This window comes from Lampetra fluviatilis, chromosome 1 (assembly GCF_964198595.1).
Source record: "Lampetra fluviatilis chromosome 1, kcLamFluv1.1, whole genome shotgun sequence".
Classification (NCBI taxonomy): Eukaryota; Metazoa; Chordata; class Hyperoartia; order Petromyzontiformes; family Petromyzontidae; genus Lampetra; species Lampetra fluviatilis.
The window spans coordinates 34551821-34578664 of record NC_136275.1 but is presented as its reverse complement, the minus strand read 5'-3'; the positions used below and the strand labels follow the sequence as shown (position 1 = coordinate 34578664).

Genomic DNA, 26844 nt, shown 5'->3' with positions numbered 1-26844 from the left:
GAAACCAGAGCACCTGGAGGAAACACACCATGCATACGAGGGGGTAGTACTTACCGCTCCGCACAGATGGATTCTTGAATCCATTGCGACACTGACATTTTCAGGCCATACTCTTAGTTCTTTCGGTAAAGTCACGTAGGTAAAAAATGAAATTAAAATTAATAAAAATAAAATAATAATAATATTAATTTAATTTTTTACCTACGTGACTTTACCGAAAGAACTAAGAGTATGAATCATTGCAGTCACGAAAGCTTCAAATCTAGAATTTTCAGGCCACCTTCCAATGCGAGCTTTGCAAAAGGTGGCGCTTCCCTGGAAGTTTCCCGTGCAAAGTACTCACCAGGCTGTGAACTGCCTCTGCTTCAGCGAAATGTCGAGTCGGTTAAAATTTGCAAGTACGCTTATTTTTCGATTTAAAGCTTTCGTGACTGCAGGGATTCATCTTCTTGGTTCTTTCGGTAAAGTCACGTAGAAGGGAAGTAATAAAATAATAAAAATAAAACATAATAAAATAATTCTCACTATCGGAGAATTATTTTAGTATGTTTTATTTTTAATATTTAAATAAAACATAATAAAATAATTCTCGTTATCGGAGAATTATTTTATTATGTTTTATTTTTATTATTTTATTACTTCCCTTCTACGTGACTTTACCGAAAGAACCAAGAAGATGAATACGCTTATTATTTGTCTTCCAATTTCAACAAACCATTCGAGAAACCCTCTTTTTGGTAATCCGTTTGCATTAATTGGGGACCCACGACCACGCAATGTAAACTTTCGCTGCCAATTATTAAGAACCGCTCTTCCGTTTTGCCTAACCGTCGCCTGCACATTACGCGCCTACACACCTCATTGATTTCTGATGCGTCGAGGCCATTACCGCCGACAGACAATACCCACCCAGCCGTTCCCGCCGTAATTGCAACCATCACGACGCGTCGTACGGGGTTTGCGTTTCCACACGCCCGTGCCATGCTCATGTTTTAATATCCACATGTGGCAACGAAACAAAACATATTATATTATGAAAAAAAAACATCGCATTCAAACGAGGACCGCGATCTCACGAGCACGCCGTCACGAACCGCGAAAGGGATGCGCGAGGGAAAACGAAACGAGATTGCCATGCACGAGCACTCCAAGCGAGCGTGAATCGAGCTGTCAAATCACACAGTGGGATGCTGCCGTGCGGCATGACGGTCGGCACACCGCTCGACTCGCGATCCTGGGGGGGGGGGGGGGGGTCACCGGTCCGACCCGATCTCCTGGCGCGGCAGGTGAAGCAAACATCGGCGCAAGATTTGTGAACGCACCAATCCCCCCGGCCCTGCCGCCCTCTGTCCACCCAGCGCAGGGATCAGCAAACGAAACTGCAAGAAGACAAACTCAATATTTCAAGAGCCCGCACTGCACGTGAAGACGAGATGTCACGAAACAGTCCGTGAGGAGCTGCAGGTTGCCGGCCCCTGGAGCCAGCAGTATAAATGGTTCGAGTTGCCAAACGTCAGCCTCGAAACCTTAATGACTTGGAGAAGATGTGCAAAGAGGAGTGGGACAAAATCCCTCCTGAGATGTGTGCAAACCTGGTGGCCAACTACAAGAAACGTCTGACCTCTCTGATTTCCAACAAGGGTTTTGCCACCAAGTACTAAGTCATGTTTTGCAGAGGGGTCAAATACTTATTTCCCTCATTAAAATGCAAATCAATTTATAACATTTTGACATGCGTTTTTCTGGATTTTGTTGTTGTTATTCTGTCTCTCACTGTTCAAACAAACCTACCATTAAAATGATAGACTGATAATTTCTTTGTCAGTGGGCAAACGTACAAAATAAGCAGGAGATCAAATACTTTTTTCCCTCACTGTAAATGGATGCGCCATAATTAGTCGATCGGCAGATCACGTTTGTGGAGGTGACGTGTGGGATACTTTAACCGCTGCCAAATTATTCTGTCCAGCAGTGTAGGAGAAGACGAAAATTACCCTCTAGAGGTGCCTTATCGAGAGCTCCCCTCCAGTGCACACCCTTCTGCCAGCAATGTCATAAGCAAGCCATTCCAGGGCTGCACCTTTAACCACAACATGTCGAAAAGCAATACTGCAGAAACGAGCTCCCCCAGGGTTATCCCCGGTTGAATAATGAACCAATGCCCCCAAAGGGCAGGAATCAGTGTTTGCTTCAGTGGCAGCGCCAGGAGGTAGCAAAGCAAGCAAAAGCTCAGGGTCCCCTAGCAACTCAAGGGGCGCCGAATAAAAACAAGGGTTGCATCGAATAGTAGCTTAAATTTCAAATGCTCTTAAACATAAAAAGCCGATTAACCCAATACAAGTCAATTAATCTTCATCGCCTCCATACCTTGCCTGCATCTCTCTTCTCCCGCTGCATCTCCATTGTGAACACGTTTCTTTTGTACCACGACATCTATATCACTTCTGTCATCTTACTCAGGTTTCATACGTGAGTGGGGGCGGGAGAAAACAATTATTTATGCATAGCGCTCCCCCATTTCCCCCATTGGGCTTGCACCGTCACCGCTTTGCACAGCTCCCATCATTGAGTTCGCAAAAGCCATTCCCAGGCGAGTCTAATTTTCGAATTAAATTAGGCGCAAAGCAAGCGTCATCAGCTCGGCAGTTAATCATGCAATTGGTCACGCGCCATTGGTTAATTTTGCCACCTTTCTAATTCGTCCTGAAAATGAATTGCCGTGTCTGAGAATGTTTTCGCTTTCCATCCGCTCAGGGAAACGGTCTCTTGGCGTTGCTGGGCTCGCGGTCCACGATCATTTACGCAGTCGTGGCGCACGCGGGAAGTCACCGTCACTTTACGTTAATAATAAAAGTTAAATCTTTACTTAAAGCTTTCGTGACTGCAGGAATTAACATTCTTGGGGCTTGTTATTTTTCTTTGAACCTATCTACGTGACTTTACCGAAAGACCCAAGAATAACAAAGTTAATTCTGGCTGCTTTTGTTGTTGTTGTTGTTACCAAATTCCAGTAACGATTTTAAAAGTTACATACTCGATAGACCCTTTCGATTTAAAGCTTTCGTGACTGCAGGGATTCATCTTCTTGGTTCTTTCGGTAAAGTCACGTAGAAGGGAAGTAATAAAATAAGAAAAAATAATAAAATATTTTATTTATTTTATTATGTTTTATTTATTTTATTATTTTTCTTTTTATTATTTTATTACTTCCCTTCTACGTGACTTTACCGAAAGAACAAAGAAGATCGATAGACCCTGTTCATCCACGAGAAGGCCGCACATCGTGCTGATGAGAACTGATTGAAGAAAAGCCCAGTCCGAGCTTCTTGTTGTTGTTGCTTGAATCAATGCGACTGGAAAATATTTAGACGGGAAATCGAGGCTGACGTAGCTGGCGAGTTTAATATGAATTTCATCTGGAGATTAAAGAAACCCTCTTTCCTGGTGTGCATCCAATTGTCTTGCTAAGCTGGTTACACGTTAATGTTGAACCCTCAGAATTCTAACACTGAGTGAGCCGCTGGCAATTTGGTGGCAGGGCCAGTGCAGTGGTAACACTCGTGCCTCGCAGCAAGAAGAACCTGGGTTCGATTCCCGACTCGGGTGCCTTTATGTGTGGCGTTTGTACGTTCTACTCCTATTTGGCATGGGTTTCTTCCGACAGCTTACCTGGTGACTGCCAACATCCCAATGCGTATAAGTTACTTGCAAATGACTCAATTGGGATTCGACACGGCAGCAGAAACATCGCCTCCCTCCCGCTGACAAAGAGCCTTGAGACTCGGTGAGGTGTTTCTGGGCATTCATTTGTTTTTAGAAATATAATCGCTATTTTGGCACAGAAAAATCATCAAAGGTACCTTAGGCTGGCTCTGTGGGTGTTGCTGCATCAATCACTGTGTGTGTACGGCGCATATTCTGGATATATGCATCAACTGACTAATGCCCTCATATACCGCGCTCGCGCGTCGAGTCTCAAGACGAAACAAATGAACACCGCGGTGATATTTGCTGGATGCCGTGACTCACGTTTTCTCCGTGTGCCATTGACATTCTGCCGACACGCGTCTCTTACAAACGTCGACAGGACCACCCAGTTTCAGTGGCATTCTGCGCTGAGTTTCTTTATTAAACATCGCTGCTCCGCCGCACCTCCCCCTCATTTTGACAAAACTCATCAATTGTGGAATTCATAAAACAAATTGTCAGATGACGAAGAGGAAATAAGGGTTCGTTGGGCTCGCCGACACTGAAATCGTATTCGTAATGTGACGTGCCCTATGGGATGCAGAAGCAGGCTCTTTATTTATCCTGGAGAAATCTGACGAGCTATGAAGCTCGTTTTCACAGATGTCCAGTGGGGGGCGAGCCAGTGGGATGCACACGCCATAGCAAAAACACCGAAGACAAATATTTCCCACATAACCTTTAATATAGTTTGTTGGGGCAAGTGCTGTAAGCGAGCACCTATTAAGGCCGCATGCAAGGCGCATGTCAGGGCGATGTGTCCAGCACCACGCCCGACCACATTTATTTCTCCAGTGCTGATGTTTTTACACCACACCCCCAGGTACTTATGTGAGGTTCAATGAACCCGGAGGAGACCGATGACCGGGGTGAGATTTCACCTGCCACTCCGATGTTTACCGTGGCCGGGAATCAACGTCGGCTCGTCGGGTTTAGAGGGCAGCGCGCAACTCCACCACGATAATGCCACGTGAAAGAAAAGCACAGCACAGGATGGGGTTTTCGTAATCTTCGCAGGATAGTTTATAGATCGCTATGCACACCACTCGGAGTGAGTGAGCGGTTCAGTTTTCTCTGCCATCGGGTAATTTATTCAAGGAATTGCCAAAACATGTCTGCTGCCTGTTGCGAACTGCACTTTAAAGACCCTCTGACATCATATGCAAAAATTATGCCGCCGTTGGCCTATGGCTTTGCCCAAAAGGAAATGCTACACGCCCGTTCATGGCCCACCTCTGCGAGTGACAATTCCGACATCCCTGGGTGACTAGGATGCGTGGCTGTTCGTGGTTGTAACATACAACTCTCCGATGTGATTTCGAGTTGCACCGCGTGTTGTCCAGCGGGTGTCCAACGTTTCGCATCCACATGCTGCGAGCTTCTTCAGGAACTGATTTGAGTGGTTTGCTACGCTGTGCTAGTATACCAGAGTAACGAAACTCCACACACACACACACGCGCGTACGAGAGGACGACACATCATGGTCCGCACAGATGGCTTCACAAACACGCCGTATGTTTGGCATGGACGATGGCACAGTCACTCGCAATCCGAGTTGCATCTTCCCGCTTGAGCCGCGAGTGAGATGGTAGCATAGCTGATGTGCTTCCAGCTCCCGGCCAACCTCGCATTCCAACAGTTTCGGGAATTTCACGAATTTCTGCACACTTCGCACGCATGGTGGATGGCGCGGCGCGTCACCCCGACGATCTGGCTCACGGTGCGTCTGGGCCGAGCACTCCATCCTCACTGGCGTGGCTCGCCCAATTATCTCGCTTTCTCTCACTCACCGACTCACTCGCTCACTCCCTCACGCCGTCCGTGTGCAACCCAGGTGTTCATCGATGGTGACGAAGGTGTCCGGCACTGTCACTTGCTCCCTCACTCAATCCCCTCACTCATTCTCTCATTCACTCAATCATCTCACTCGCTCGCTCACATTCGCTCACATTCGCTCCCTCAGCCGATCCTCTCTCACTCGCTCCCTTAAACTTGCTCGCCCGCTCACTCAAACACCTCATCGCAGCGAACTCACACAACTTCTTCCCTCGCTCGCTCGCTCGCCCGCCCGCGTGCCCTCCAGCCAGCTCACTCCACTATGGGGTGCACCAGGTATCCGTTGAAGGTGACGTAGGTGTCTGTGCTGTCGCTGTAGACGGCGTTTTCACGGTCGCGCTTGTAGAGTCGCAGCCAGAGCTCGTCGCCCTCGGCGAGCTCCAGCGTGACGCTCTGGCTCTGCATGATGCTGCGGTCGCTCTGCTGCGCGTAGAGCACCACCTGCGGCCGCTCGTTGAGCATCAGGTGCACGTAGGTCTCCTTCGAGTTCCACGTGTGCACGTTGAAGCTCACGAAGTAGAGGCCCGGCACGACGCAGAAGAACTTGCTGGTGAACATGTTGAAGTGGCCGTCCGGGTTGGCGAACTCCGTGTCGAAGGACAGCACCGAGAAATAGTCGCCCGAGTGCAGGGCCGTGCGCCGGGCCACCGAGAAGGCCGACGTGAAGACCTTGCAGTCGGCGCCGGGCGAGCCCGGTGAGCCGTGCGGGCCCCTGGGGCCAGAGGGCCCGGCAGTGCCCATCGCGCCGTCCTTGCCCAGGTATCCCGGCGGGCCGTGGTCCCCGCGGGCGCCCCGGTCGCCTGCGTGCGCACGTGACGGGGAGAGATTTTGACGGAGCCTGAGACGGCGTGGTTGACACCGCCGGCACGTAACGCGTGGCACCGCCGAGGCGGACACCGCGCAGCGTGCCGTGGGGCGACACGCCGAGCATCGCGCGCCGCGCGGACATCCGCGTGGTACAGCGCACCGACCGCAGACCACTCACACGCCGAACGAGGGTTGCCACATCGGCCGCACGGCACTTGGTTCACACTCCCTACACCGTACCAATACCACACGCCACGTACGACAATCCTTGCCAAACGCACAACACCAAGCCACACACCGAACCCCATACTCCGAAACTCCGCACAATGATTGCTGCACTCCACACACACCACACATGCATTGGCGTCACCAATGCATGGATGGGCGAGCGCCATGCACTACACGGGTGTTATAAGCTGCTGTTGCTGCTGCGGGGTTGTGCTGCTATGTTGTGAGCAACAGAGGAGAGGGCAGCAACATCTATGGTCGTGCTATACCCAAGTGCCACCATATGATGCACAAGTCAAAAATTGTAAACGCTCTAGTGTGCGACTGTGGTCATCCAGAATAGGCCGTGCAACGTACAACGACGCAATGCCCGACCCACAAATACGAAGGAGATATCAAGGCGATGCACTGCACTGCTCCGGACACGCTTGACTGGGCCGTACCACCTTGATGTGAAATTGAGGGGAGGGAGGAGGAGGAAGGAGGAGGAGAGGGGAGGAGGGAGAAGGAGGAGGGGGAGGAGGAGGGAGGGGGAGGAGGAGGATGAGGAGGGAAGAGGCGGGAGGAGGGAAGAGTGAGGAGGAGGGAGGAGGAGGGAGGGGGGAGGAGGAGGAGGGAGGATGAGGGGGGAGGAGGAGTGGGGAGGAGGAGGGGGGAGGAGGAGCAGGAGGAGGGAGGTGGAGGAGGGATGAGGATGGAGGAGGGAGGAGGAGGAGGGAGGGGGAGGAGGAGGAGGATGAGGAGGAGGAGGGAAGAGGAGGGAGGAGGGAAGAGTGAGGAGGAGGGAGGAGGAGGGAGGGGGGAGGAGGAGGAGGGAGGATGAGGGGGGAGGAGGAGTGGGGAGGAGGAGGGGGGAGGAGGAGGGGGGAGGAGGAGCAGGAGGAGGAGGAGGGAGGAGGAGGGATGAGGATAGAGGAGGGGGGAGGAGGAGGGGGTAGGAGGAGGGAGGAAGAGGAGGGAGAGGAGGAGGGGGGAGGAGGGAGGAGGAGGAGGGTGGAGGAGGAGGTGAAGATGCCACCACATGTATGCGCCCAGTCTTTCAGCGACCCACACTGACCAGCTTGAAATATGGTTCAAGTAATCACACCCACCACATTCGAGCCCCGAGCCTGCACGGCATTGGGGATTCCTTCATCCAGCAGTGGATTTCCCAAAGCGCAGGTAGATGTGCATTGAGCCACATGCTGTGGCGGTTATTTTGTATGATCTGGGCAGATTGTTCCCTTACAAACAAAATAGTAAAACGTATTAACATATTTAGTGCCTGTGAGCAAACTTACGTGCGTAGAAGCTGAATTTCAATAAATCTATAGAGGAGCACATATCTAGCAATTCCGCTTGAAAATATTTTCTTTTTGGATTTATTTCTGCCGAGAATAAAACATATTTTTTGCCAAATTTGAATTTATTTGCCGAATTTTGAACATTTTAAATTAAAGTGAGCTGCTATCAGGCACTGGCAGTCAGTCAGTTTATTTTGGGTCAGGTCCATTGAGCTGAGAAGCTTTTTGTCAATGGCGACCCAGCCAAAACGGCCAAACCCGTTACATGGGAAGAGAGGGTTTAGAGGGGTTGCATTGAACGGCTGGTACACAATAGCCAGTCCATTGCATGGAAAGGTTCTGGTTTACAGGCGCTTCATGGAACAAATGCAGAGACATTTGATAAACATGAATAAATTATAAAACAAATACCAACCAGTTCTCTGTACAATGAAAATCTAGTGAGCAATTCAAAATAGCATTATGCTAGACACTAGTGAGAGTAACTTGACATTTTAACATGGCATTCATAACAGCAAGAATTACAAATGCATTCCCTATTTGAATTAACAGCATGAACAAAAATGACAATGTCAAGTTCCCTGTCACCAATGGTGTTTTCTAAAGAAATTCACAGGGTTTGGCAGCAGTAAACATAAAAGCAACGCCCTGAAAGCAGACAGAGATAGTCGGGGTCACAATATTGAGACCAATCTAGATTTGAAGTTTTTCGTGACTGCAGGGATCCATGTTCTTTGGTTCAGCAATTGTTTCTTGCTGTGATTGTCCCACCTGATGACGGATGCTTGTGTTGCGCCCGAAACTTCATGATTTCATTTATTTTATTTTATACCTACGTGACGTTACCGAAAGAGTAATATTGAGACCAGCGACCAATTTATTCCAGTGGTTTGGGTGCCACAATTGAGAATATCATTGACCCATTTTGAAAATGAGCTTCTATCCGCTCAATGGGCTTCACTTGGGAAGTGAACTTCTGATTCCAAATAATAAATTGCCCTTATAAAGCGCATTTCTACAAGGTACCCAAAGTGTACATCACAAAAGTCATGAAGTATCTCATTGGCCAAGGGGAGCAAGAAATACGAAGTATAGGAGCTACTTGTAGAGTAAGTCACATGACCGGATCTTGAATGGAATATAAAATCTCGCCATTCACAATCCACCAATATTTGGAAGCCTCACCATGCCATGTCGATCATGGGTTTTTTTAATATCATATTTCACCAAACTGTTCATTGCAGATTGATGAAGATGGGAAGGTACGACCGGTTCTGATGTTATCCATGGCCCGGAATAAAAATGGGGTTTGCCAGGTTCCACTGTAACACAAAAATACTACTTACCATATTCTCCTTATTATAAGACACACTTCTTTCGTAGAAAAACTGAAGGGTGGGTGAGACCAGATTTGCTTAGTTTTATTAAAACCTATCCCAGGTTCAAGGTGCGTTTTACTTTCTAGAGCACCGTATAAATGGGCACCACAGTGGTGAGCTGTTATCTGCCTCGCCTGTATATTTGTAGTTTTCATGTTCTCCCTATGGTCGTGTAGATTTTAGAAACAACATGCATTTAGATGGTTTGGCTGCTAGAAATGTCCACATGATATAATTTGTGGCCAAGTCTCCACTGAAGGAGAGCTAATAGCTCAGTGGGCTTTACCTGGTAAGTAGAAAATCATTTAATAGTTTAAATAGATTAAATTGGTAGAACACGGTATATGCCATAGACTTAGCAGCAGCAATGCGCGTGCACAGCCGACATCTGCCAAGGTCCCACGGGAGATGACAAAAAGACAAAGATCCCCCGTATAGCCTCAGCAGACTGTAGGAGCAAGTGCTGTTAGCGAGCACCTATAAAGGCCGGCATGGCACACGAGCGGGTCGGTGGCCAACACCACGCCCGGCCGCCTTTGTCTCCCTAGTGGTGATGTTTACACACCTCACCAGGTACTCATTTGAGGCTGAGTCGACCGGGTCGCCGGGTTCGTCGTGCAGCGCGCTCACCGCAACACTGTCACTCCCCACACGGGAGATGAAATCACACTTTCACCTGCGGCCAATTCATGATTCTCAGCCTATAGGACTGCACCACAAAAACATCTAACACATTTTTGGTGTCAAACATTAATTATTTAAGACAGCTCTGAGGGCCGATTGCAGTACATTTACAAGAGGTTAGTTTGTGGCTTTTCTCATGTAAACACTCATTAATTGGCCGATAGGGCTTGGGGTGGAATTGGGAACACATCCACCTTGTTAATGTGTGTTGAGTTGGCGAGAGTGCAGCCTGGAGGTTGAGGTAATATTCCACAGCCGAAGGTTATAACGAAAAAAAACCCTTCCCACTTTGGAGTCGCATCACGTTGAGACGAGACTTCTCATTTCTGCGGGCGCTTTAAATGAATTAACGCATCGCTCTGTGCGCAGATGTCGATAGTAACATTGTAACAAAATTCGTACAAGATAAATAATTCAGTTTTAACTACTCCCTCTCATCATCATCATCTATTTTCCCAAACGTCTGCTACCATGTTTTAACTCGAGAAATGTCAGCTCCAATTGGGCCGTACTATAATCTGTGGCAACTCAACAGCAGCAGCGGCGGCAAGCAGCGTTCACCTTTGAGGATGGAGATCTCGATCTGCGGTGCTGCTGTTGTCGTGGTTTGATGGAGTCTATCACCGTGACGAGGCGGCCACCTCGGGGAGTCGCAGCATCTCACACATGCATCCTCAACCTCACGCACCCCCTTGCCTCCCCGCACCCCCGCGCTCCCCTTTCTCTCTGCGCCCTTGCTCCTTCCTCCAGCTCCCTCCTCTGCCGAGGGGGCCCCCAGCACCCTCGACGACGGCAGCACCAGTGCCAGGAAGATGGCCGCCCAGTGGGCCCAGGCTATCACCATGGTAACGTGCACCTGGTGATGGAAAAAGAGACGTTGAATTTGTTATAACATTGCTTGACACGAACTGGCCCTTCTTCGTATCATGTACGAAGGTGTTGAGTTTAATGTTTCACGTGTTAATTTTGCTTGTTCAACACCACCGATACAGAATCACCGAATAATTTGACTTTGAATTTGGCTGCCGAGCACAGGCCCGAAATGTAATGTAGCTAACAATAACCAGCACTCTTGAAGTTGTAATACCGTTCTTGATAAAGATTATTGCATTTGGTGTAAAAGAGACGATGAGGGGGAATTCCTAAGTGGAGCAGTGTGAGGGAAGAGGCCGAAAGAGAAGTGGTGTGACCTGTAGTGTAGTGAATGAGTGGGTGAGCGAGTGGGTGAGTGAGTGGATCAGTGAGTAGGTGAGTGAGTGAGTGGGTGTTCAGTCAGTCTTTTCTGGAGAGACCCTAGCTGCTACCGTAGGCGCACACTAGGTGCTTTCCATCTTGCACCTGGTGAGTCGCTACTTCCAGCAGCTGCCAACGCCGAACCCCGGGTGGCGGTTAACTAACCCGGCAAACTCAGTATCTGAGTTGGATCGGTGGAACTCTTGGTGGAAGAAATACTATCAGAAGGTCTTCTCCGACCATCCACTGCATCCAGCATCATCTATAGCCGTCTAGACGTCGTCTTGCCACTGGATACAGATGAGTTTGGACTAGAGAGCGAGGTCAAAGCTGCGCAACTGTCCCTCACTTAAATCAAATTAAAAGCGCAAGTCATGACACCATCATCAGGTCGAACAAAGAATATCAAAGATACACGAAGTAATATGGGTGCTTGGAATGTGCGCACACTTATGGACACAGCTGGACCGAACAGACCTGGGAGACGTACGGCACTTGTAGGCAGATAACATGCCAGATACGAAATTTACGTTGCTGCCTTAAGTGAGACCCGGCTAGCTGACACGGGACAGATTGCAGAAGATGAATCCGGTTTACTTCTTTCGGAGTGGCCGTGGAAAAGAGGAGAGACGTCACACTGGTGTTGGTTTTGCAGTAAAATCTAACCTGGCCGACCAACTGTCAAGCTTATCCCAGACCATTTGATGACCCTGAAGCTCCATCTACCAGGCAAAAAGCAGGTCACCATCATCAGTGCCTATGCACCAACCATGACAAACTCTTAACAGGTCAAAAACAAGTTCTAAACTGACCCGGAGACTACAATTGCTGCTATAACCAGCAAAGATAAACTCATTATTCTCGGCGACTTCAATGCCAGAGTTGGAACTTACCATTAGTCATGGAATGGGATCATAGGTCCATATATTGTTGGCAAATACAACAGCAATGGCCTTCTACCACTAAACACATGTGATATGCATGACTTACTGATCACAAACACTTTCTTCCACCTGCAAACCGCAAGAAAACATCATGGATGCACCCACAGTCAAAACATTGGCACTTTATTGACTATGTCATTGTCTCGAGGAGAGACAGGCATGGCGTCCAAGTGACAACGGTCATATGCGGTGCAGAATGCTGGACAGATCACATACTCATTATCTCCAATCTCAACATCCAAATAAAACCTCCCAGAAGTCCACAAGGCAAAACATTTTCTAAGCGACTCAACATCTCTCAGCTAAAACAGGACAGCATCTAGCAGAACTTTGCTGAAAGCGCAGACCACCGCTTGGAGTCCATAATCCTTGACTCTGAAGATGCTGAGGCAGATTGGACAGCTCTCAGAAATCTGCTTTACTCAATAGTGCTTTAAACAGTTGGTGCTTCAACACGCAAACACCGAGACTGATTCGACGAAAATTATTAGGAGATTCAGGCACTCAATTTGAAACATCGTCTGCACACAGCCTACCTGATTGATAACAGTTCAGAGTCCAAGACAGCAGAGGAGATACAATCATATGCCGACAGCAACAACACAAAGCGATTATACGATGCACTCAAGTCAGTTTATGGTCCACAAACTACAGGAACCTCACCTCTTCTGACTTCAGATGGAACCACACTGCTCAAAGAGAAATACAAATCCTTGCAAGATGGACCAAACACTTAAACTCAGTCCTCCATCAGCCTTCATCCATAAATGAAGATGCGATCAATAGGCTGCTTCAAGTTGAAATTAACCTGTCACTTGCAGATCCACCCACTCTGGAGGAAACCAAAAAAGCCATCAGTCTCTTCTCATCGGGAAAAGCTCCGGGAGCTGACGCCATCCCAGCGGAAGTCTAAAAGGTAGGAGGGCCTCGTTTGGTTGAGACGCTAACCGACCTCTTCCAGTCATTATGGAGACAATAAACTATCCCTCAGGAGTCCAAGGGTGCCTCGATTATCCACCTCTGCAAGAGGAAGGGCAATCGCCAAACCTGTGACAATCAGATAGGTATATCCTTGTTGTCAATTCCGGGAAAAATCTTTGCAAGAAACCTCCTAAATCGTCTAACAGAAAACCTGCTGCCCGAGAGCCAGTGTGGCTTCAGAAAAAAACGTGAAACCACTGACATGGTGTTTGCAGCCCGCCAACTGCAATAAAAATGCCAAGTGCAAAACTCCGACCTATACCTCACCTTTGTCGACATGAGGAAGGCTTTCGACACCATCAGCCTCGTGGGCCTCTGGAAGATCATAGCAAAGGCTTCAAAGACAGCCTGAAGGCCTCCCTCAAGAGCTTTAACAGATATCAAAAGTCATGGAAAAGCCTTGCTCAAGATCGTCCGACCTGGCGAAATCTCATCTGGGACGGTGCTACCACCTCTGAAACCAGCAGGACCAAAAATACCATGGTGAAGAGACAACAGTGCAAGACCCGTATCAAGAGACCCGTTCCCCAGCAGGCTGCTACCATCATATCATATCCAGTCTGCCACAGAGTGTTCCGGGCTCAGATTGGCAACCTCAGCCATCTGTGCTCTCATCGTACCCCAGACTTATCCCAAATTAAGCGTGTCATGGTCATCATCAACCTTTGATGGACGAATAAGGAAGGAGTGAGTGGGTAAGTAAGTTAGTGGGTGAGTGAGTGGCCTGGTACGTGGGCGTGGAAAGGGTTTCTGCGGTATGGAGGAGGAGGTGCAAGGCTGTGGATGGCTCTGAACGCGAGGGCGAGGATCTGGGTGCCCATACGCTCGTGCGATGAGAAGCCAGTGAAGTGAAGCCAAGCACTTGGTGTGATGGGAAAGATTACGATTTACAAACTTGCTTGCGACCAACGGCGGTGGGGGTCTCGCGAATGCTAGCGGCGCTCACAACATCTGTAGGGGTGTTAGAGAGAGAGCCGTTATGCATGGCAGCTTATGGGAAACAAACACAGTGGGCGGGGCTACGTGAGTGCACGGGGGGGGTGCTCTCAACGACGTCCGCACCAGGCAGCCCGGGGCCCCACCCCTCAGCGGGGGTGGAGTATAAAGGGGGATGTGTCAGAGGGCTCGGGGCAGAATGTTAAAGCTAAACCAGTGAAGACCGAAGATCGTCTAGCTAGAGCCCTGGACTCCCCTGGGACGCCGCCCTTGTCAGGGCCGCGCAGGACCGAGCCAGCGGCGTGGTCCCGAGAACCAGAGCTAGTGCTCTGGGACTCCGGGTACCGTAGCCCGACTTACCAGTGTCGGGCCAGACAGCCTCCCCTAGCCCGTTAGTGGAGGACTAGGAGGTAGGTCAGAGATAGCTAGCAGTGTATTCCCAGCTAGCCGGGCGAGGGGGCCGATACCCCCTCTAGTATTGTATGTCCACAGTTGTGACTACTTGTACGGAATAAATACGTGTGCCTCACCAACGGTGTCCAAGAGTCATCAACGGTACGTCATCTGGTGTCAGAACAACTACGAACATGGACACGCGCCGGACAGCTCGAGCCGGAGTACCGCAGGTGGAGGACACCGCTGAAATTGTCGAGCCCGAGACGGCTCAACAAGACATCGTGCAGCCGGGGCCGGACGCATTCTTACCGGGGCATCAGGATGAAGAGGAGCCGCCATCAGAAGGGCTGAGGCTGGCTCACGCGAGGCTGGCAGAGCTGCTTTACGCCGCTGCCGCCACATTCGAACACATCACATGGCTGGGGGCTGGTGGACCACCACGGGGCGAGGAAAACCGACGTCCGATGCGCCTTCCCGCCATCTCAACGGATTCAAACTTTGAATCTCCCGCCATCGCCGCAGCAGCTGCTGAGGGCGTGGCCGGCCTGAACCTCGGGTCCAACATCGCTCTCGCTGGGGCTGCCGCGTCACCGCCAGCGGAGGGAGCGTCATAACGGCTGCGACAGGCGATACCATCTGCCGTTCGCACCGAAGCGCAGCCGAGTTACGGGGACAGCAGCCTGCGAGCTTCCATGGCGACCGCTGCGCTGCACCAACGGCTGCCTCCGCTCAAAGAGTTTGTTGGCGCGGAGGGCGACTGGGGCGGCTTCCAGCGACGCTTCCTCGCCCACCAAGAAATGGCACGGTGGTCGGATGCTGAGGCTCTCTGCGCACTGCCGGCGATCCTCGACAGCGACGCACTCGCCGCCCTTACATCGGCGCCGAGGGAGAAGCGCTCCATGCTACAGATGGCGCTGCAGTTGCTGGCCGGGGTCTACGGACCTTCAGCGGAACGCAGGCAGCAGTTTTACGATCGCCAGCGGGGTGCAAAGGAGTCGCCCCTGGCGTACAGGACGAGTCTCCTGGCACTGGCGAAGACGGCCTTCCCTCGAATGGACGACGACGGCGTGGACGCCATGGTCACAGAAAAAATCCTCCTGCTGGCAGACGACCTGGACATCGCCGTTGTTGCACAGGAGGACACGGAGATGAGTTCCCTCCAGGCTGCGCGGCTCCTCCACGCCAACCTGCTGTCACAGTGTCGGAAAGCCAGCAGGGCAGCGGCCGGGCGTGCGGTGGCTGCAGCCACCCTCCCGGCGGAGGAGGTTTACGCCGTCGACCGTCGACGGCAGCAGGGGACGGGAGCACGGTCGGGCCGGGATGGGTCGAGCCGCTTCGACCGTCCGTCATCGCCGCCGGCGCTCCCGCGTTGCTTCAACTGCGGCGTCCGGGGCCATGTCGCCTCGGGGTGCCGCTCTCCTCGGCAGCGCGGGACGACGCCTCGACAGGACGCCGGCCCTCCTCCTCCCAAGCTCCATCAACATAATCCGGCGAGTCGCGGCACCCCTCATGTTTGGCCCAAGCACACACTCGTCACACACTCGCACACCGCAACGAACGGGGGGCCGACATTGCGCTGCAACGGGCCAACACGCACCACTATGGGGACTCAAATCGAACCCAGGCAGTGGTCCATGTTGGCCCATCGCATTGTGGCCGCGTCGTCGGGGTCGTCGGTCGTGGTGGGACACATTGACGGGGTGGAGGTACGCATCCTGGTCGATACGGGGGCATCGGCGACCATCATTTCCGAACTCATTTACAATATTCTACCTGTCCAGAGCCGTCCTTTACTGCCGGTTAACGTCCCATTCTATGCTGCTAACGGGGGCTCTCTTGGCATCATTGGACAGATTCGAGCGCAAATTTGTATCGGGGATATCAAATTGTCGGGCCCGATTTTTGTTTCCTTCTCGCTGGTGGTTCCGTGCCTGCTGGGGACGGACTTCTTGGGTAAAATGCCGATTCGTATTTTAATAGACCAGGGATGGATTGAGCTCCCGTCGGGACGATGCATGGCGTTCCTGCCTTCCCCTACTGCGGCTCAGACGGCGTTCGTAACAGTACCAGCGTTCGTCGTTAAAACAGTTTGTGTGCCGCCGGGAGCTCAAATGTTGGTGCCTCTAAAACTTCGTCGGCCCTTCGCTGAGGGCATTGGGGACCAGGGAATTCTGCTGGGACCATCTAGGGCCAAGGTTAGTGGTCCTCATTTGATTCCGGCCCAGACCATCGTAAGAGGGGACGGGGACCCTTTCATCGCGGTCCTCAATGTGGGGTCGCAGACAGTGGTAGTTCGTCAAGGGACGGTGCTTGCTCACGCGACGCCGGTGCCCTGCGAGGAACCTGTTGCGAATCACGTCGGCACTGCTCCCCGGCCGCACCCACATTCGGACAGTGATGGAGGGTGGCTCGATGCGCTTTGTGCGGGATCGACGGACCTGTCAAATTCAGAGTGCCAACAGCTTAGAACGCTACTGCGGGAATTTTCCGACGTTTTCAGTCGGGACAAATACGATTTGGGTTGCACTCATCTGCTGCGTCACCATATTGACACGGGTGACAGCGCGCCAATACGCCAGAATCCGTTTCGGTTAAGTCCCGCCGAAAAGGACCATGTCAAATCGGCTATTGATGACATGTTAGCCGCCGACATCATTTCTCCTTCCACCAGCCCTTGGGGAGCGCCGATCGTCCTGTTTAAAAAGCAGGACGGCCAGTTGCGGTTTTGCATTGATTTTCGGCGCCTTAACAAAATTTCGGTTGCCGACGCATACCCGCTCCCACGGATGGACGAATCGCTGGACGCCTTGGCGGGAGCGCGATTCTTCTCCACACTGGATTTACTTTCGGGATTCTGGCAGCTTCCTCTGGACGATGATTCAAAGCCTAAAACTGCTTTCCGTACACCGCACGGCCTGTTCCAATTCAACCGGTTGCCGATGGGCTTATACTAAGCGCCGGCAACTTTCCAGCGTTTGATGGAATTGGTTTTGGCTGGATTGCAATGGGAGTCGTGCCTGATTTATTTGGATGACGTTATCGTCTTTAGTAAAACTTTTTCCTAAAGATGCGGGCTGCTAATTTGAAATTCAAACCCCAAAAATGTCATTTGTTACGCGATTCGGTGCGTTATTTGGGGCACATCGTGGGGCGCTCAGGTATTGCTACCGTTCCCGCCAAAACGCAGTGTGTCAGCTCCTGGCCGACTCCCACCTCGGTGGGAGAGGTCAGGAGTTTCATTGGCTTCGCGTCGTATTACCGACGGTTCGTCACTGATTTTGCGACGATTGCCAAACCCCTACACGCTTTAACATCAAAAGGGGTTCGGTTCCACTGGGGTCAGGAGGAGGAGGCTGCTTTCTGCTCCCTTCGGGACGCCCTGGTAAAAGCTCCTCCCTTGATTTACCCCGATTTTTCGGAACCATTTTTGCTCGACACCGATGCGAGCAACACGGGTATTGGGGGCGTGCTTTCCCAGGTGGTTGACAGCGTGGAACGGGTGGTTGCGTACGGCAGTCGGGTGTTGTCTCCAGCGGAGCAAAGATATTGTGTCACCCGTAGGGAACTGTTGGCAATTGTCTATTTCATCCAACAGTATCGCCCATATCTGTACGGTCGGCATTTCACCGTCCGCACAGATCATGCGGCACTGCAGTACGCCCTGCGAGTTCAACAGCCATCGGGACAATTGTCCCGATGGTTGGAGATCCTCCAGGATTTTGATTTCGAAACCACCTACCGTAAGGGCGTTCGCCACACCAACGCGGATGCTCTGTCGCGCATGCCAACCACCTCCAAATGTGCATGCCTCCTGGGGTCAGGACGTTGCAAGCCAGCAGGGGACATGCCGGTTCCGGTCCTGGCGGCCGCCGCCGCCGACGAAACATTGCTTCCAAATTCTATCGCACAACAAGGAAAAGATTCCCTGCTGGGTTTGCCTGTTAATGAATGGGGGCGCCTCCAGATGGAGGATACCTCCCTCCTTGCGTCGCGTCGTCGCGCCGGGGAGGCGGGGCGGGGGACGGGTGATGCCGACGCATGGGAAATGCACGCGGGGTTGCTGATGCATTGGGACGGGAAATCCCATCGACACCGGCTGGTGGTCCCTTCTGGGTTATGGGGTAGGGTGGTGTGGGCTGCTCATGAGCGCCTCCTCCACCTGGGTACCCAAAAGACCCTCGCCTTGCTCCAGCTTGATTTTTTTTGGCCAGGCATGACGAGGGATGTCGCAGATCTGTTGGCATCATGCCCTCGGTGTGCGCAGCGAAAACCACCAGCACGGGAGTCAAACCCGCCTTTGCAGTCTATCAGAGTCTCCAGAGTGAACGAACTTGTCGCGCTGGATATTCTGGGGCCATTTCCCGCCACCCCTAGGCGCAATAGATATTTGTTGACCAGGGTGGAATACTTTACGCGCTGGCCTATGGCCTGGCCCCTGGCCAACCAGTCGGCAGCAGCCATCGTGGAGGCCTTTGTCCAAGGTTACGTCATGGACAAAGGTGCTCCGGAGCGGCTGCTGACCGACCAGGGAAAATTTTTTCCGGCAAACTCCTCCAACAGGTCTGTGAGCTCCTGGGAACGAAAAAAATTCGTACCTCTCCCTATCACCCGCAAACTGACGGGATGGTCGAGCGTCTGCATCGAACCATCACGTCTATGTTGTCGCAGCAGGTTTCGGACTCACAGACCGATTGGGACTTGCAAATTCAAGGGGTCCTGGCAGCATACAGATTGGCCCCCCATGCTGCGACGGGATTTTCACCCTTCTTCCTCATGTATGGCCGCGAACCTGACCCACCTGTTCGGGCACAGCTGCAGATCCCCGCGCCGCTGGGAAAAACTAAATTGGCCGACCATGTTAAATTTAATCTTGCGAAATTGACTGAGGCACGGGATGCTGCCATGCTAAATTCCGACAGGCGTCAGAAAGCGAATGAGCGCCTCAGACTGGGTCGCGCGCACGTGCTACAGTGGAAGCCGGGGGACAGGGCATGGCTGCACTGTCCCCAGGTACCACTCGCGACCTCCTCAAAACTGGTGCGGCCGTGGCGGGGCCCCGTCGAGGTGGTCGAGGTTTTGCGGCCTCAGTGCGTTCGCATCAAATGGGGGAAGCGCCGGTGGTTTGTGCACCCCTCTAGGCTGAAACCCTTCGTTGCGGTGCGAGGCCCCACTCCACACACGCGTGGCCAAACATGTGGGGGGTCGGCCGGCTCAAAGGGTCCGTCTCTGCTGCTCTCGCCTGACGTGTTGCCGGCTGTCCCGCCCCCAGGTGCACCAATAATGACGGGCTCCCGCCCAACAACCCCTACGGGGGATGCCGAGGGTCTCGCAACATCAAGCGCAGACTCACTTCGAAATGGACAGCTGCCACCGGATGGTCCGCCATCCGGGGTTGCCCCGTGTGACGGGCCTGCGGCAAGGACGCGCGCAAGAATGCGCAGACTCTTGTGATGCACAAAAAGAAGAATTTTTTTTTTTTCACGTGTATGGCTACTGTGTGCTGCGTCGGTGGTGTGCTCCTGGCACATTGTGTTGTGTTGTGTGTGTGTGGGGGTTCCTTGCGATTTGTATATACGTTGCTTTTACGGAATTCGTATTTATTCGGGGGGGGTGCGTCGGGTTGTTTTCCCTTCGGGGTTTTCTGGTTCTTGTTGTTGTTCTCTTCGCGTTATGTTGAAAAATAGTGAGGCACACGCGCAGTCAGGGGGTAAATGCGCTTTTATTGTCGTTTTTTTTGTATGTTGGCAGCCGGGACGGCTGCAAGCTATGCGGGGGGGGGGGGGGTGATGTAGGGGTGTTAGAGAGAGAGCCGTTATGCATGGCAGCTTATGGGAAACAAACACAGTGGGCGGGGCTACGTGAGTGCACGGGGGGGGGTGCTCTCAACGACGTCCGCACCAGGCAGCCCGGGGCCCCACCCCTCAGCGGGGGTTGAGTATAAAGGGGGGTGTGTCAGAGGGCTCGGGGCAGAATGTTAAAGCTAAACCAGTGAAGACCGAAGATCGTCTAGCTAGAGCCCTGGACTCCCCTGGGACGCCGCCCTTGTCAGGGCCGCGCAGGACTGAGCCAGCGGCGTGGTCCCGAGAACCAGAGCTAGTGCTCTGGGACTCCGGGTACCGTAGCCCGACTTACCAGTGTCGGGCCAGACAGCCTCCCCTAGCCCGTTAGTGGAGGACTAGGAGGTAGGTCAGAGATAGCTAGCAGTGTATTCCCAGCTAGCCGGGCGAGGGGGCCGATACCCCCTCTAGTATTGTATGTCCACAGTTGTGACTACTTGTACGGAATAAATACGTGTGCCTCACCAACGGTGTCCAAGAGTCATCAACGGTACTTCACATCCATCGGGCAGCAAAATGAAAACGGGGCGAGCGGAAAATGAATGTGAAATGTTGCACAGCCTTCATTGGCAAATAAATTAGGGCCGATAGCAGCCACATTGTACGCATAGTGTGCAGAAGGCATTATGGCTTGTAAGAGCACTCATTAATTATAGAAAGAGCAAATTAATTAATGTTGTGCATAACAAAAGCTAAGTTGTTTCAGACTCAAATTACACGGTATCCATATGCTATTCATAACCTTCAGACAACTGTGGGAAATTCGACATTGATATGGTTGAGGAAAATTGCTCCAAGGACGACCGCAATGCCAAACCTGTATATATTTCAATAATACTGTAATTTATCAACTCAGATTAATAAGCCTCAATGAGTCTCAAGACTCATTAGAACAAGTTAGAAAAATGATGTGCACCAGTGTAATGCTTTTCAACATGCATTTTCGTCCATAATCAATAATAGAGGTTTTGAGGTTAGATCGCGTAAATAGATAAATGTGTCATTAAAACTCACCACCACCCGACACAGCCAACTAGTAAGGATTGTCACGTAAACAGAACGTGGCCAATTCGTCACTAGTACAGCACACAGGTGTGTTGGAGAGCAAAGCCACAACATTTACAATCCGAATACGACGTTTCGCCAGTAATTACAACTAGCTTCATGCATTTTTGTATTCGGAAATACATTGAAATGCCAGCGCGGTATGGAAGTCGTCGTATAGTTGTTAGGGCAAAATTATGTTTGCATGTTTACAAATAGTCCTCATGTTCTGGTTTGTGTCTCCCAAGTTTTGGCCAACCCATTGATCAATGTGGCTGGTTTTAAATTGGGGTAAGTTCCGAATAGCAAGAGAACTTTTATAAACAACGTTTTGCTCAGAAGCGACAGTTGCAGGCGAATTGGCAGAGCGAAGGCATCAATGCGTTCAACCCGAGTGAGAAAACATGAGAAAGAAGCCCACGCTGGCCAATCTTGTCAGAGGTTCACCCACAGTGGCTGCTTGTAAATCAAGGCTTCACGCCTATTTCTATGACTTCGCCTTGTGATTTTATTTTGGCATCTCACGATCATTTTATTTTTTCATCTTCTTGTTTTCCCTTCTCTTTGTGTATTTATCTTATTTTATGAGTGTTTGTACAGCATGTGTGAATGTTTGCTTTATATTAACTCGAGTGAAGCAGCCTTGAACCTCATGGTATGAAAGACACTCTATAAAGATTATCATGATTTTTTTACTTTATATGCTGCTGTAATATTCTTTTGCACACACACGCACGTGCTAATGGTCGTAATTTTATTTTTGGCTACGGCCACGTGGTAGTCAGTAGATGTATTCCAAAATTTCTTGAAGCAGCCTATTGATCGCATTAGGGTCAAGACTGTTACATGGACAATGTGTTGATCAAATTCCAACCTTTCAAGAATCTCCTCCCTAGTGCATTGACTCTTTTCACGACCGAGTACGACATCAACACGCAACGAAGCTTCGCCCCAACCGGACTGATCTTCAACAGGTAGCGAAATCGGGAAATCGATTTAACTCGGAGAATCAACATTTCTGAGTTGTGAGATGAATAAGCTACGGCTGTCTCAGGCACCATTGCGATTCCTGGGGTTTAGTGTTAATAGCCAAGTTTCGCAGAGCCAGAACACCATTATGATTCGTATGGTTCAATATTTCTGCCCGAGGCTTCCAGAGACAATGTTGAGAGTGGTTCAGCCGCAGGCAATCACCTGCTAAACAGACGCAGTGTCAGAAATAGTTGTTGCGCATGTCCATCCCTCCCCCTGCTTTGCGAACAAGTGGTGAATATTTTATATCCTTTAATGTGTCTCTATGTACACCGTCATCGCCATCATCAGATACGATCATTCCACTGCTGGATGAAGGCCTCCCCAATCCGCCACCATCTCTCACAGTCCTGCCATGACATCGTGTCTAAGTCAAGTGTATTTTTGGAGAACAAAAACAAAATGAGTATATATAAACAATGAAGGTGCTTAAGAATTCTAAGGCTATGGTTTCGACATTACTGCCAGAAAAATGCCATGTATACGCAGTACAAAGTCACCGACACCATGCAAATCCTGTTAATAACACCCCTGATTCACCGTTGCGTGTTATTAGTATTACCTGCGCGATTGTTTAAATCAATCTGGATGCGTTCACGTCGTACGTACTTTTTCATATTTACTTTGAAGAAACGGCAACATTTATTTCGTCAAACACACCAATGAACTGCTCAGCTAAGCCGCAGGGATATAATGTATTTTGAAAGTAATTTATTAGCAAAAAATAGTAATACGTTTTCAGCGATCTGTCAAACACGTACATGACGAGATTCTCACCAGTGCTGCTCGTCATGGGGAGTTGTTTGCCCATACTTCACCACGGCTCGTCAGTGCGCCGGGTTGGCAAACGTTGGGGGACCAGGGACAGATTCAGACTGCACTTGCCACCACTGACGCTACAGCCAAGTCACCGGGCATCGGAGCGCAGTGTTGCTGACTCTCCGCCATTTCTCCACCTGCAAGTGCCGTTTAGCGAGCGCCTATGGGGCCGTCCATAAATGACGTCACGCGATTTTGGAACGATTTTTTACCCTCCCCCCTCCCACCCTTCGTCACACGGCGTCACAAAAAGTCAGACCCCCCCCCCCTCAAATATGACGTCACAAAGCTCTGCCCCCCCCCAAATAAAAATAAAACATGCTTCAAATCGCTTTAAACTAATGTCATTGTAGTTTATTATTTAATGTGGCGCTGCACTCTGATGTTGTTGGAGAAAACATTTATTTAAAAAGTATATTTAATTAAGTAGAACGTGTTGTCTATATTTATTTAAAGTTGCGCATTTTGATGTGACGTCACGTTTCTCAAGCCCCTCCCCCTCGTCACACATCGTCACAAATGTCTGCCCCCCCCCCCCCCAGGTGCGTGACGTCATTTAATGACGGCCCTTATCGAAATCTTGGACGCTGAACGAGCGGGACGCTGGTAACCTATCCACCCCCTTTGTCTCCCCCAGCGTTGGTGCTCACCCACGACCACCGATAACTTATTTAAGGCCCGGGGCACTTGAGTCCGTAGCGAGGTCAAGCACCGGATTAAGGCATCGCACTCCACGGGCGCCAGCCGTGGGGCTGTGGAATCGAACTCAGGTCCCTGGAATGCGCAGCGCACCGGCTAAGTCACACTTCTGCTGGTTACCCCCCCCCCCCCCATTGATTTTCAAAAGTAATTAATTAAAGTGGTTAATTTAAACAACCTCACTGAACACAGAGATCATCACCGCACGTGCTTGTTCCTCATTTACACCACACAAGCGCGTGGAGTGAATGAGGGGGCCGGTTCAGATATTCTGTCTTTGCTGCCTCCGAGCGAGGGGACCATCTGTCTCCAAAGGCGCTGTTGCTGCATCTGTGCGGCGCGTTCATTGCTATCGCGATCGTACGAGTGGTGGATTTTCTACTGGTGCTACAGCTCCCCCCCCCACCCCCCGGCAGGAAGCTAAACACTCCCCGCACCTCCGATTAGCACAGTTGGCTTCGTACGGTGCGAAAGAAGTTCAACATACGTGCGTGCGTACACGGTCACGGAAATGCTCAAATTAGATTGTGTGACACGAACAACTCGAGGGTGCAAGATGGCCGAGAGATGGAAGGAAAGGGATTGGGTTAATAAACTCATCTGTGCGTTGGAACTTTGAGTGTTATCTCCTTGCATGCGTGGGTTTTCTGTGGTACTCCAGATTCCTGCCACAGGGAAATACTCATTCATTGAATTGGCCCAACGTCCCAGTGTAGCCGGATCTCCTCTCTCTCTCTCTCCGACTTGTTTTCGTGTTGTACCACGTGTTGTTCGGCACGGTGTCCAACGTTTCGTGCTGCATACGGGGAGCTTCGTCAGGAACTGAGTTGAGAAGCCCCCAGCATGTGGTATTGGACATCGGACATGGCGCTCAACGACGCGTGGCACAACCAGAAGCACCGACACAACAAAACCGATGCAGAGCACCCAGCAGCACGGCCCTGCTGGAAAAAAGGCCTCGTGACAACGCCAGGCTTCTCGCGTGGACAAAAATGTAGCTGCCCTATTACTTTATTGCTTTTTGGAAGTTCAAGCTCCAGGCTGCCCTTTGTTTTAAAAAAACGCAGCAAATTACAAAGCAAGAGATTTTTATATTTCAATAAAGCGAACCTCAGCCGTGACTCACGCGTGTCTTTTCTCCGCTCCTCCGAGCGCTTGGAAGGAATACCGAGAGAATCCTGCTGTGCGCGACTGTGCGGTTTGCGCTGAACCCACGATCTGTCAACTCACAATCTTAAGGCCATTGGGTTATATCGCCTGTCCGTGGTTGACTCCCCTCGTCTCCCATCATTAAATCTGTCGAGTAGCTCCAGAATTCATCCGAAAATCAACAAACGCCCCAGACTGCTTTTGGGTCGTGTACGTTACAACCTAGCGTCAAAATGAACACCGCACCCTCTTACTTTGCCAGTTGCCACCAGCGAGCCAGAACTTTGGCACGAAAATGCAACAGAAATATGTTTTCCACATGTAGGAGTAACAACGCCACACCCCTTGTCAATCCACGACTGGACTAGGGCCTGCCAGAGTTTCCACCTCTTCCACAGACCAGACCTGCACGTATTTCTCAGCCAACTTAGACCTATCAAAACAGTGCAGGACGCTGCACTGTACTGCAATGAAGTGCAATTCAATGACCACCAGGTCAGTGCAACGATGTCATTTTTGCTGCGCTAGCACCTGCTGAAAACGTAACCCCGCAGCAGCCTGCAACGGCAGGGACACGTGGCGACTGTGGAGAGGCGGGGAAGGAGGGTGGTTAGTACCCCCCCCTGCCCGCCCCCTGGCTTGAGGCGAAGCGTTTTTGCCAATCAAAAACTGTAAAAAATTAACCCGTAAAAACAAAGTTTTTCACTCTAAATCTTTTATATGCGTGGCGGCTAGAGTCCTCTCGTCCTCTGGCTTGAGATGGCTGCCACCTATGGGTCAGATGATTGTCTGCCAGCATTAAGCAATTGGTAAATACATATTTTAAAAAAATTCCCTAAACAGTGTAAAATTTTGGAAAAAAAAATTCACGAAAATTAATTGTCACGCACAACGAGTCTGTGTGAAAAATGTCAGCTCGATTGGATCACGGGAAGTGGGTTAAAAAACGACCGAAAGATTTGCATGGTCGTAAGCAAGCAAGCAAGCACACAAGCACGCAAGCAAGCAAGCAATCGAACCTAATATAAAGGATTTAATAAAGGATTTAAAAAGAAACGTTTTTTTGTGTTACCAGGTAAGGCCCACTGAGCTATATACATATTTTTTCCGAAGCTACCTAGCCACAAATGATAGCTCAACGAATTGACTAATCACGTGGAAAATGTATCGCAGCCAAATACTCTAAACGCGTGTTTCTAAATGTGGAGGGAAAGACCAGAAGGTCAAGGAGAAAAATTCACGCGACCGCGGGGCAGAACACGCAAACTCCAAATATATAGCAGGCGTCAGGGTCGGGATCGAACTCACGACCTCCTGTGTGCCAGGCGAGGTAGTTAACATCTCGCCGCCGTGGCGTCCAATGAAATCCCGAAGCTATGACTTTGCAGCCCCCACACCGAGATCCGTGAATGTGCACAGGTCGCATGGGTGGCGTGTACCGGGAAGATGGTGCGTAAGGGTTGACAAGACAAGAAGAAGAACCATGATTCTAAACATACTCTTTGGTTCTTTCGGTAAAGTCAAGTAGGTAGAAAAAAATAATAGATCACAACGTTTCGATTGCAATGCAAGCAATCGTCATCAGGTGGGACAACCACAGCAAGAAAAACTGCCTACTTCAGCAGTTTTTTCGTCGTGATCTATTATTTTTTCTACCTACGTGACTACCGAAAGAACCAAAGAGTATGGCTTACTGCGGTCACGAAAGCTTCAAAATAAATAATAATGAACAATTATTTTTTACGTGGGAAGGCCCACTAAGCACAATAGCAACAAACACAACATCGGGAACCTTATGGTGCCATAAAT

The 26844-nt window shown here is 50.6% G+C and overlaps 1 protein-coding gene across 1 annotated transcript in view; it reads right to left on the bottom strand.

The window, feature by feature from the left end:
• Nucleotides 1–973: 973 nt before the first annotated feature.
• LOC144935036 (complement C1q tumor necrosis factor-related protein 1-like) overlaps nucleotides 974–26844 on the bottom strand; it is a 44978-nt gene continuing 19107 nt past the window's right edge. Inside the window, exons 2-3 of the mRNA XM_078861349.1 lie at nucleotides 10527–10821; nucleotides 974–6384 (exon numbers count right to left, since the gene is read on the bottom strand). Coding sequence (XP_078717475.1) covers nucleotides 5837–6384; nucleotides 10527–10809 — 831 coding nt within the window. The 5' untranslated portion in view covers nucleotides 10810–10821 and the 3' untranslated portion in view covers nucleotides 974–5836. The remainder of the gene's footprint in view (nucleotides 6385–10526; nucleotides 10822–26844) is intronic.